We start from the raw sequence: 12,837 nt of genomic DNA, 5'->3' as shown, positions 1-12,837 counted from the left end.
AATTAACTGGATCCCATAAGTTTTGGTGTGTTTTGTTTTCATTCATCTCGAAGTATTTTCTAGTTTCACTTGTGATTTCTCATTTGACTCATCAGCTGTTTAGGAGTATGTTGTTTCATGTCCATGTGTGTATGAATTTCCCAGTTTATTTCTGTTATTAATTTCTAATTCCACTCAATTGTAATTAGAGAACATACTTTGTACAATTTTAATCCTTTTACATTTGTTGAGACTTATTTTATGGCCTAGCTTATGATCTATTCTGGAGAATGTTCCATGTGCACTTGAGAAGAATGTGTATTCTGCTGTTGTTGCGTGCCATTTTATATAATCAATGTTCATTTGTATTTGATCATGTATTGATTCTTTTTCCCCTTTCCATTCCATCTTACTTCTCAGATAATGTTCTTTCTGCCTGAAATACTTCTTTTGTATTTCCTACAAGGGGAATCTGCTGTTGGCAAACTATCTTGGTTTTGGCTTATCTGAAAAAATATGTTTGTTTCACCTCTGTTCTTGAAACATATTTTCAACGAGTATAGAATTCTAAATTTGCAGCTATTTTCTGCTAGTAACCGTATTCTTGCCTCCATTGCTGCTGTTTTAGAAGTCAGCTGTCAGTCTAACTGCTGCTACTTTGAAAGTATTCTGTCCCTTCTCTCTGTCTGCTTTGACAATGTTCTCTTTGTCTTGACTGTTCTGCAGCATCACTAGTATATGTCTCCTTATAGATTGTTTATCCAGTTCGGGATTTGTCGTTGGACATATTCAATCTATATTGGAATATTTATCAGTTCTATAAAATTATCAGGCATTTTTGTCTTCAGATGTTGCTTCTACCTCATTTTTTCTCTCCTCTCCTTCAGGAATTCTAATTAAAGCGTTTGTTAATCGTTATTCTTTCCTCCATGTCGCTTTATTATCTTAATATTTCCCATCTTTTTTGTCTCTTTTGGATGATTTCTTCTGATTTCTTTTTCAAGGATAAATTCTTTGTTCAATCGTGTCTGATATACAGCCAAAAATGTCCATCAGATTTTTAATTTATCATTGTATTTTTAATTTCTAAAAGTCCTATTTGGTTCTTTGTCAGATCAGCTAAGCCACTTTTTATAGTTCCATATTCTTTGCAGATATTTTCAAACTTGTGTTTTATTCCTTTAAATACAGTAATCATCATTGTTTTATAATCTGTGCCTGCTAATACCAATGTCAGACTTATTTTTAGGTCATTTTCTGCTGCATGTTGTATCTGTTGCTTCTCACTCATGGTGACTTGTTTTCTTGTACTCTTGACTATATTTACTGTGGTGGTCATTGCCTGTGAAAAACTATTTGTATGGGATTCGCTGAAGCGTAAGATGGAGGTTTTTTTTCTCCAGAGAGAATATACATTTGTACTTACCAGGCATCTGGATAAATGTCAGCATTAGGCCACTTGAAGCTAAATCCATGGCTTGAAGTATCTTAGACATCAGTTTTCTTGGACTGCAATTCCCAATGAGGATTAGAACTTGGGTTTCTAGCACCAAGGAACTCTTCCAACAATACCTTGAGGATGAGAGGAAGGGGTACTGTTTATCCTTGTTCACTCTTTTTTTTTTGCTGAGGAAGATTCGCCCTGAGGGAACATCTGTTGCCAATCCTCCTCTTTTTTTGCTTGAGGAAGATTAGCCCTGAGCTAACATCTGTGTCAGTCCTCTTCTATTTTGTATGTGGGTCACCGCCACAGCATGGCTGACGAGTGGTGTAGGTCTGTGCCAGGAATCTGAACCTGCAAACCCGGGCCACTGAGGCAGACCATGCAAATTTAACCACTATGCCATTGGGCCGGCCCCTGTCCTTGTTCACTCTTATCCTGAGAGTTTAACCCTTCGGAGTCCCAGCTTCATGTTTTTACATGTGCGTGTAATGGTGGTGGAGAGGGTGAGATGTCTATCAGATTCCCTACCTCATGTGAGCCCTGGGCTTTCACTTTCATCCACCTTGCTCAGGGGCTTGGCCATCAAAACCTGGTTTAATTTCATAACATTTTTTCCTGGATAGGCAAATGCCATTAATACGAAAGTATCTTGGGGCACATGCTTACTTCTGACAGGGCCACCAAGTAGAGTTGTTCAGGTTGTGTACTGAACTTTGGGATCAAGTCTAAGGGGGCACCAGTCACCTACAGATATGTCTATTTTGAAAAATTTTTATTATAATTTTTGGTTCCAAAGCTGGGGGATTATTAAATTTATTACAATAATTTTGCAGTAGATGACAGTTAAGAGAATCAATTTATTATGACAATTTTGTTGATAGCTAGAAGTAGTGTGTCTGGTTCTAACTGGGTTTTTCCTCGCCTGCCTTTACCTTAAACTTGATAGGGCCACCCAAGTCATTGCTTCATCCCTCCAGAAGGCTCCAAGGGACCACAGCACTCCGTCCTGCACCTTGGTTTTCTTGCCTGAAGCTTTCTTTTGCTCTCAGCCTCAGCTTCCGCCTGTGCCTGAATTCATGGTCCCATTCCACCCACCTGTCACACGTTTTGTGAGGCCCACCGCATGCTCGTATATTGATGTGCGGCAGGAAGCCAGGGTGCGCCAGACGTGGCCGCTGCTGTCTTGTCCAGCTGGGGAGAAGTGCAGCAAACACAAGCAAACTTATTGCAGGAAGGGCCTGAGGATGTCCTGAGATGACGGGACAGAGAGAAGGGAAGCAGCCTGCTGTGTATGGGGTCACCCCAGGGCTGGCGCAGGCAGAGCAAGGCAGAGCTGAGGCCTGAGTCAGTGCCCTGGACACCAAATGACGCAACTCAGGGGAACCTAGGACAGTGAGCCTTGCCACGTGGTGTTTGTAAAACACCTCTTTAAAAGGAAGATTTGAAGGGCTTATCCAGATAAACATACCAGAGCATATGGTTAATTTTTTTTCTTTTAAAGAAGCCAAGAGCAAAAAATGGATTAAAGTACCCGTATAATTGTCATCACCTGGTCCCAGGGATGCATGCAATGGGGTGGTTGCTGCACTTGGGTCTTCTGGCAAATCGGAAACTACAGTTCTGACAGGCATCTGCCAGAGAGCAAGTTTGCTGAGATTAAATTCCCATGGATCCTGGAGTCAGCCTGTGCTCGTGCTTGTCCCCACACAGGGAAGCTCTTTGTGCTGGAGTCTCAGAATGGCTCTCAGGGCCTAGAACTGGAGGCGGCTCGGCTTTCTTGTGAGAACAGGGGTGCTCACCTGGTGTCTGCGGACGAGCTGCAGAGGGTGGTCCAGGATTGTACCTTCGCGGTGTGCACCACGGGCTGGCTGGCGGATGGCACCCTCGGGTAAGTCAGGCGAGCCGGGGGAAGCTCTCCTTCCAACTCCCCCCGACTGCCCCACCAGGGCTTACATGGGGGCTCAATAATTGTTCTGTGGAGGTGCCAGGATATGGAAAATGCATTCTTGTTTTGAGTTCTCATATAAAAACATTTTTCTGGAGTTCTGTTTTTTTCTCTTTACTTTGTTATTTTGAATGTCCTTTTTAGGTTACAAAAATAATACATGCTTATCATAAAAATTTCAAATAGTACAGATATGTATTAAGTACAAAGTAAATTTCTCTCTTCTTCCCCACCTCAGAGGTAATGCCTCTTAACTGCCTGGTATATATTCTTTATCCCTTTTTCTCTGTGGATATTCATCTGCATACATATGAATAGGAAGATGGTATGGAGATTTTAAAATATGACCACAAACTCTTTCATATTGCTCCTATTGAGAAGTGGGGTCTGTGTTCTCTCCCTTTAAATCAGAGACAGCATAGTATTGCCTCAACTGATAAAATGCAGCAGGAATGATGCTATGTGACTTCTGAGGTTAGGTCAGAAAAATCCATGCCCAGATTTCTGGGGACACTCACTTTTGAGATGCCATGTAAGAAGTATGACTGTCCTGAGGTGGCCATGCTGTGAGGAAGCCCAGGCCACATGGAGACGTCCCATGTAGGTGCTCTCACCAGTAAGCCCAACTGATGTCCTGGACAGTAACCAGCATTAACTGCCAGAAATGTGAGTGAAGATGCCTCCAAGTGGTTCTAGCTTTCAGCTGTTGAGTTATTGCCAGCTTACGAGTGTTCCCAGCTTAGACCCTAGATATTATAGAGCAGAGACAAGCCAATCCCACTGTGCTCTGTCCGAATTGCTGACCCAAATCCTTATAGAGAAGTACTTCTTGTAGCCATCTAGGATAAAATTTCCCAAAGTGCTGCTAACTGCTTCTTTAGTCATACTCAGATGGCAGGAGCCATTCCACTCTCTCCTTTATGCCACAGGAATGTGAAAAAGCAAAATGGGCTCCAGGAACTACTTTGGTTGATAATGACCCTGAAGATGTCTGGCTGGCAGATGGCCATGGAAAATACACACAGCCATGCTGACTCATGTCTCAAACTGTGCCACGTATGAAACAGCATTTGAATAAAGAGGACCATTGAGGCTACATCTAAAGCTTTTCAGTGAATCTGGAACTGTGGTCTTCTCTGCCTTATATTTTATATCCATGTTCCTAAATAGACAAAATATGTCTTATGCGTGCACATTTCCATAATATAGTCAAGTATAGGTATTTTTCATAACTGTTACTATCATTGCTTCAGATAACCAGGGTATTCAGAGATTCTGAAGAGCCAGCTTGGAGCCAGGCTTAGAGTTCCCAGACATTACAAGTCAGGACTGAGTCATTGGAAAAGTCCATCCTCTCTGGGTTTGCTGTGAGGTGTTAGGACATGTTAGTGGATCTCCACATTGCTGAGGTGATATTTCTTTATAAAGCAAATATACTTACTTGGTATATTTACTACATGGCATATTAAAAATAGTCTTCCCATTTTAATGTTTCTAGAACCAAGAAGTATCTGACAATTAGTATGTACATTTCACTGTGGGTCTTTCCTGCACAACCATCCCCCCTCCCCACCAAAAACCAATTATTAAATGCATGGTGCATCTTACAGTTGGTGGCGTAGTAGACATATGGTAGGTCTAATCTGTATCTCATGAATTTGTGTTGAGTATACACATAAAGCCAGAGAAGGATGGAGGTCTAGAGTGGTGAATCCAGAATTTGGAACTACTTTTTTCCTGAGAGCTTGTGTAGATTCCGTAAAGGGTGGCTGAAAAGCTGAGTGGCAATTTAGATAGCCTTGTGGGACTAGGAGGACAGAGATTTGAATTCAGGTTTTGTGTAGGAGGGGGCCTGGGGAGCACTTTTGCTTTGAGTTGGGACATTACAGGGCAGTACCCCAGGAGTAAGAGTAAACTGAAAGAAGTACACAGGCCCTCATCGGAACTGCAGCATAGCTTCAAATCCTTTGAAACCATGAAATTGGATTGAGGTGTTACTGGCATTCCAGTGCTCCAGATAGCTAACAGAACTGAGTTAAAAAAATCCTCTCTAGAGGAAGATAACGTTATCATAGGCAATTTATCTCCACAGACAGCATTAGCAAATATAGGATTTGTCACACAATACAAAATAACTGGTCACATGAGGATACAAAGCAACAAGAATAAAAATCAGGAGAAACAATAGCTAATCAAATCTCTAGATGTAGCATCGGTAGATGCAAACTTTAAAATAACTATCTTTAAAATGTTCAAAGATACAAAAGACAAGAAGGAGAATTTTGGCGGAAGAATGGAAACTGTAAAAATAACCAAATGAAAACTCTAGAAATGAAAAATACCATAACTAAAATTAAGAACTTAATGGATGGATCTAATGGCTGATAAAGGGAGCCAAAGAGAAAATCAGGGAACTGAAAGATATTTCATAGGAAGATATCCAGAAAAAAGAACAGAAGAAAAAAACAAAAACAAAAAAAAATAGAAGAAAGGGTAAAAGGCAAAGAAGATGCATGTAACTGGAATTCCAAAAGAAGAAGAGAAAGAAGGGGGAGCAAAAGCAATGAGAGACTTACCCACAACTGAAGAAAAACATCAAGGCACAGATTCAAGAAGCCCTACAAAGCCCAAGTAGAACAAATAAAAAGAAATTCACCACTTGACACATCATGGTCAAACTGATAAGAATCAATATGAAGAAAAAAATATTAAAAGTAATAAGAAAAAGAGAGAGTATCTTCAAAGGAGTGACAATAAACTGGCAATGGAAGTCCAAAGACAATAGAATGATACCTCCAAAATCCTGAAAGAAAATTACTGCCAACCTAGAATTCTATACCTAGTGAAAATATCTTCCAAGAATAAAGGTAAAATAAAGACATCTTTAGGCAGACAAAAGGAGAGAGAATTCATTGTATCAGACCTGCACTAAAAGAAACACTAAAAGGTGCTCTTTATGCAGGAGGAAAATAATGGCAGGTGGAAGGCTAGAGATGCAAAAAAGGATGAATGGAAAGAGTAAATATGGGGGTAAATTGAAATTATGTAATTATATAAAGCAGTAATAATAAAAATAAATACTAAAAAATGGTATATAAATCTGGAAGTATTTTAAATATGTTAATACATGGTATTTTAAGTATTTAAAGTTGTGTTATTGAGGAAGAGGCTAAAATTAATATTAAATTTCAGTAAGTCAAGGAAGCATATTATAACCTCTAGGGTAACCACTAAAAGAATAGTAAAAGGATATATAACTTCCAAACCAAGACAGAGGAAAAAGAGAATGCCGAAAAAAGAATTCAAACAATTCAAAATAGGGAAAAGAAAAGAGAGGAGGAAAGGAAAAGAGAATGGGTGGAACTAATAGAATGATGGCAGATTTAAATTCAAAGAGATCTGTGATTAAATTAAATATAAGTAGGTGAGATGCTCCAATTAGAAAACAAAGATTGTCAGATGGATTTTTTTTAAATTGTAGTGTTTGCTGTTTACAAAACATATCCCTAAATAAATCGTGGAACAAAAATAAATTGTAATGGAAATTAGCATATATGTAGAACTGAATGATATTAAAAATACAACATACTCAAACTCGTGGGATGCTATACCTAGAGGGAAAGCTAAAGTATTAAATGCTTGTATTAGAAAAGGAAAAAGCCTGGAGGTTCACGGACTACTAATGATCCATCTTAAGAAATCTGAAAAAGAACAGCAAAACAAACCCCCTCAAAAAGAAGGGAACTTATATAAGAGAAGAGCAGAATTTTATGAAATCAAAAACAAACACATAGTGGAAGAGATCAACAATGTATTGCCTCTGAAATTTGAGTTAATAGATATGACCTCAACTCGAGCATCACCTATATCTTCCTGATTTTAGACCTTTGTTTGAGGAGAGTGTTTCCATCTTGATGCTTTCAGCCAAAGCTCCTGAGTCAGAAAAATCTCTGCCGATTCAGAGTGACAGCAGAAAAGATTTGTTCTTTCCCAGTTTTGGTTAGTTCTCCTAACCCTGTGTTTTCTTTGTCTGTTTCAGGACAACCGTGTGTAGCAAGGGGAGTGGTGAACAGCAAATCTTGAGGGCTGTTGATGTGAGAATTGAGAGCAACCCAGTTCCTGGTGGCACATACAATGCCCTTTGTATTAAGGATGAAGGTCAGTGCCAGAGTCTTTGTAAAGGTTCTGGAGGGTGCACTCTTGGGGGTTGCCATCTTAGGTTGGGTTCTCTAGAAGCCAACCTTGAGGTGAGGATTCACTGAACATGGTTTATCAGGAAGTCTTCTAAAGAGAAGCCAACAGGGCAGTGGGGCAGTAAACAGGGAAAGAAAGGGGCCAGGCAGTGGTGCAATACTAAGCAAAGTCCACAGTGGTGGTGAGGTTGGGGCGTAACTTTGGCTCAGTCGCACTGGGGATCTCTGGAGACAGTGTGTGGGTCAGCACAGTTTTCCTGATCAGGAGTGAGGGAGCAGGAGTATTATACCACTGCACCTGTCAGTCATTGGTTAAGGGCTACTTCAGGGAGATGTAAATTCCCAGGCTCCTCTGGTCTTTGGTGTGCACAGGCAAAGGGTTCCAGTAGCCTGAGTGCCACCTTCCAACAAAGGGGCACAGATGCCCCCCAGGAGCCTCTGGGCATGAGAAGAGCAAAGGTATCTAGGGACTGTGGGCAGACCCCTGACAGTATCTGCTACAGTTGCTGATACAGCTTGCCCTTCAGTCTCCCTTCGTGGTGGACAGCACACTAGAAAGCAAAAAAAAAATCCTTTTTCCCCAAAAGGAAATTTATAGGATTGAGGAAACTGCTCCTAGGAAGGAAAATTCAGCTTCCTTCTGGGAAATCAGCTAAGTGGCAGGGAGAAAACCAAAAAGGAGTCTCCAGGGCTGCATTTCATTGCACTGAAGTAAGTACACCTTCATTATGAGACTCACGTGCCATTGGAAGGGAATGTTCGTGCAAGTGGAGAAAAAGCCAGCTGCTTACTCATCACTCATAGAAGTCAGCACAGGTACTGCTTGACTGCACGTTGGCCTCGTCTGGGAAGTTTTAAGAAATACTGATGCCTGGGTGCCAGCCCTAGAGATTCTGATATAAATGTTCTGGACGTTGGGGTTTTAAAAGCTCCCCAGTGATTTTTAACATATAGCCCAGTTTGAGAACTACTTCTCTAATGCAGCATTTCCCAAACCTCTCTGGTGATGAGAAATATCAGATGAACTTGCTAGAAATGCAAACTCTCAGGCTGCATCCCAGAGGCACCAAATCCTAATCTCCAGGGAAGGGGTCAGAGGAGTTGGTAAATCAAAGAGCTGTGGTGCACCCTAGTGCCCGTTAGATGTATATGAGTGATAGGCTTCTCTGCTGCTATGGGGTCTCCCTCCAGGAAGGGTTCTTCCTTTACTGATTGCTATTGAACAGTGTGTTAGGAGAGACTCCTGATATCATCTGTCCAATCAATCCACTGAAGGATGTGGCATTGCTCTGGAAAGTCCTGGGGAGAACAACATCCATGGTTTGTTTTTTAAACACCACATAAGTAAGTTAAAACGATCCTTTGACTCCCAAACATAGGCAAAGGTTTAGATCCCTGAGGAAGATGGGACAGAGCCAGAAGAAAAACAGCATGACCTTCTTTCTTCACTGATCTCAAATGAATATATAGGGTTCTGAGTCTCATCTCTTTCCCCTGATAAACAATAGGTATCAGTTAGCTTTTGCTATGTAACATACCACCCCACAATGTAGTGGCTTAAAACAACAACTATTTATTTAGTTCATTGTTTTTGGACCAGCAGTTTGTGTTCTTCTGCTGGTCTTGGCTGGGCTCATTCATGAGTCTACACTCAGCTGCTGGTTAGGTGGCCTTGCTTCTGGGAGTTGGCTGGCTGTTGGCTGGGGTGAGGGGGGCAACTGGGACATGTGTTCCTCATCATCCAACAGGATAGCCTGGGCTTCCCACCTCACAGGCCTTCAAACAGGTTGTGTGTATGCAAGCGTGTGCCCCTTTTGCACACAACTGTAGTGCATGAAGCCAGAGGTTGGAAGCATCCGTTCATATCCTATAGGGCACCAAGGTCAAAGCCATCATAGTGACTCCAAAACTGAGTTATTGCCAAACCAATGTAATGTGCCTCTTGATGTACTGCACTCAGAGGAACACGACTTCAAGTCAGTAGTATTCCTGCTAAAAATGCATAACTTGAATCTAATCATGAGGAAACATTAGCCAAACTCAAATTGAGAAACATCCTACAAAATGACTGGCCTGTACTCTTTAAAAAAATATCGAGGATAAGAAAAACAAAGATAGGCTATGCAACTGTTCCAGATTAAAATAGACTAAAAAGACTTGACAAGGAAATGCAATTTGTGATTCTAGATTGTATCCTGGGCCAGGAGAAAATAGCTGTAATTAATGAAATCTGAATACGGATTATGAATTAAATAATAGTATCACTGCTTGAATTTCCTGATTTTGGTAATTGTACTGCAGTTATGTAAGAGAATATCCTTGTTCTTGGAAATGCGTACCAAGGTTTTAGGGACAAAGGGACATTATATCTACAACTTACTCTCAAATGGTTCAGAAAAGAATTACAGATATAAATACATATATATACATATGCATATATATGTATACATACATATATATGCATATATATGTATCTTCCTCTCTATATAGATATCTATATCTATCTAGGGAGAGAGAAGAATGATAAAGCACATGGGGCAAAATGAAAACACGTTGGTGAATCTGGATAAAGGGTATTATGGGAGTTCCTTATTCTTACAATTTTTCTGTAGCTTTGAAATTATATAAAAATAAAAAATTCAAAAAAAAAGCAAAATGGTCTACATAGTCTTCCAAAACAATAACAGACCAAAAAAAAAAAAAAAGCAAAGCCCAAGAGACAAAAAATCTTTGAGCCATGGGCAGCCAACATGTGAAGCAATTCATGACATCTGTCAACCTATGTGAAGACTGATGCCATTTTAGCGAGCGGGCACTGTTCGTGATTTATCAGAATCAAAGTGCTCAAGGGCTCTACATCCCAGAGGAGTTTGCCTGAGCCTAGCCTGGCCTCCCTTCACCTCCAGCTCAACGGGAAGGGGCTTATATGGGGAAGACTGGAGTCTTGGTCCTAGGGGCCTTATTTGTGAGGAGGCTTCAGGTGGGCATGAAGGAAACTCAGGAATGCATGTTGAGTGGGATTAGGGTCAGAGGGCTGCTCTCTCTTGGGCCTTCTAGAAAAGCAGGATGGATTCCCCAACTCAGAGAGAGCTCTGTCCCTGTTCCTCTGCCTTTTGTCCTTTAGAAAGGGCATGTAAACCCCTCACACAGGGCCCTCCACCCCCTCAGCGGGGCCTTTGTTGACAGCACAGTCAACAAGGGAAATCTATCTGTGCGCTGAAGGAAGGTGCAGCGCCTTAGCAGAAGCCCAGGGGAACAGGCGGTTCTTGGGGTTCTTGCAGGGTGTAGGTGAGGTCTGGTTCAGCATATGCCCTGGTGCAGTATCATCTCCAAAGGTTGCCCTTTTCCCGATGACGCTTCATGGTGCTCAGCTCTGTGCTGCTGCTTCTCTTTGGTGAGACACGAAGAATGAAGAGTGCTAACTCCAAAAATGGCTCTCATAAAGAGCCCAGAAGGAAAACAGAGCCTGTGGAATGTTCAGGCAACTTCCTCCTCTGTTTCTTTTTTGAAATAAAGTCCATCATGAATGTAGACTTTTCTCCTTTTCCTCCTAGTATTTTTGTTTCACTGACAGTGAATTTCCAGCCCGTGGTGATCTCACTTAAACTAATAAGTTTAAGTTATTTTTAACCAACTGGATGCTGATGAAATAAGCTGACTCCATTTGGGTTCTCTGGCTTTGTTTCTCTTGGCAGCTTGTCTGTGGGGTCGACAACTTGGAGTCTGGAGACTTCAAGTCTCCTCTCACTTATCTTTTGCATCCACAAGGCTCCACTCTGGGTGTGCATCTGTTTCTCCCCCTCTACGACAGGGCTGGCCTGGCTGCTCTTCCCCACCGGCCCACTTCACCTTCTGCATTCCACTTCCCCTGTGTGCTTTACTATTGCCTATATTTCCCTTAACAACAGAAATGGAATGATTTCCTTCGTTTATGTCATCAAGAAGAGAGCTGGGGGGCCGGCCCAGTGGCACAAGCGGTTAAGTGCGCACGCTCTGCTGCGGCGGCCCAGGGTTCGCCAGTTCAGATCCCGGGCGTGCACTGACGCACTGCTTGGCAAGCCATGCTGTGGCGGCGTCCCATATAAAGTGGAGGAAGATGGGCACGGATGTTAGCCCAGGGCCAGTCTTCCTCAGCGAAAAAAGAGGAGGATTGGCAGACAGCACAGGGCTGATCTTCCTCACAAAAAAAATTAAAAATAAAAAAAAAGAAGAGAGCTGGATGCTCACCTCTTTGAGAGCAATCAGGAATTTTTGAGAGTAGCCAATTCCCAGGTCTGCCTGGAGGAGGCCCCATGCCTCAGGATTGGCTTTGGGGAAATTCTCCAGCTGTGATCAGGTGACTGGAACTAATTAATTCCACTGCTTTGAACACCTGATAGAATTTATTTAGTTCAGGGTCTCCCAAGGGAGTGCGGAAGACTTCTGAGTTTATTACCATTGACCTGGCATTGGCCATTTATTTTATTTTATTTTTATAATTTTATTTATTTATTTATTTTCCCCCCAAAGCCCCGGTAGATAGTTGTATGTCATAGTTGCACATCCTTCTAGTTGCTGTATGTGGGACGCGGCCTCAGCATGGCCAGAGAAGCGGTGCGTCGGTGCGCGCCTGGGATCCGAACCCGGGCCGCCAGTAGCGGAGCGCACGCACCTAACCGCTAAGCCACGGGGCCGGCCCGGCCATTTGTTTATTTGTCCAGGGTAATGTAGAGGCCAGTGCTCAGACTTGTGGGTGCTTCAGGTAGGTAGGTAGGTAGGTAGGTAGATAGGACGCATCTCCACCCCCAAGAAGTTGACATGTATAAGGATAAGAGATGAATGTGTTTCTATGACACAAAGGAGGAGGATAATTAGGGAGACTTCCTGCGGCAGTGGAGTTTGAAGGATTTTGTTTTGTGGGGAAAATGGGTAGGGAAGGGAGGAGAGGACATTGCAGACAGAGAGAAAAGGGGGACCAAGGGCTAGAAATCTAAGATCCCACTGGTTCTGGAGAGAGTAGCTTTGGGTGAGCCATTTTATTAGTGATTCAGGAGAGTGAGTTGGGTTCAGAACATCCCTGGGGGCTCAAGTAGCTGCTGGGCAGGTCTGAGGTGGCTGCAGAGGGCAGTCCAAAAATCCCCATCCGAGTAAGCAGATGCCCCCTCCCCTGCCACCCACACACCAGATCTGGACAGCATCAGGTCTTGCTTTCCCAAGACTGAGGTCTTCCGTTCCAAAAAGGTGGGCTGGATCAGACCTGACGCACAAACAGCCAGTTCCCAGGAATGCCAAGTGTC

The 12,837-nt window shown here is 42.4% G+C and overlaps 1 protein-coding gene across 1 annotated transcript in view; it reads left to right on the top strand.

Moving 5' to 3' along the window:
* SUSD5 (sushi domain containing 5) overlaps positions 1-12,837 on the top strand; it is a 74,247-nt gene that overhangs the window by 19,535 nt on the left and 41,875 nt on the right. Inside the window, 2 exon segments of the mRNA XM_004419956.3 lie at positions 3,134-3,311; positions 7,408-7,526. Coding sequence (XP_004420013.3) covers positions 3,134-3,311; positions 7,408-7,526 — 297 coding nt within the window.

Source organism: Ceratotherium simum, chromosome 5 (genome assembly GCF_057802395.1).
Source record: "Ceratotherium simum simum isolate JZ-2026a chromosome 5, ASM5780239v1, whole genome shotgun sequence".
NCBI lineage: Eukaryota > Metazoa > Chordata > Mammalia > Perissodactyla > Rhinocerotidae > Ceratotherium > Ceratotherium simum.
Note: the sequence above shows the minus strand (reverse complement) of the source record. Positions and strands in the feature narration are given on the sequence as shown.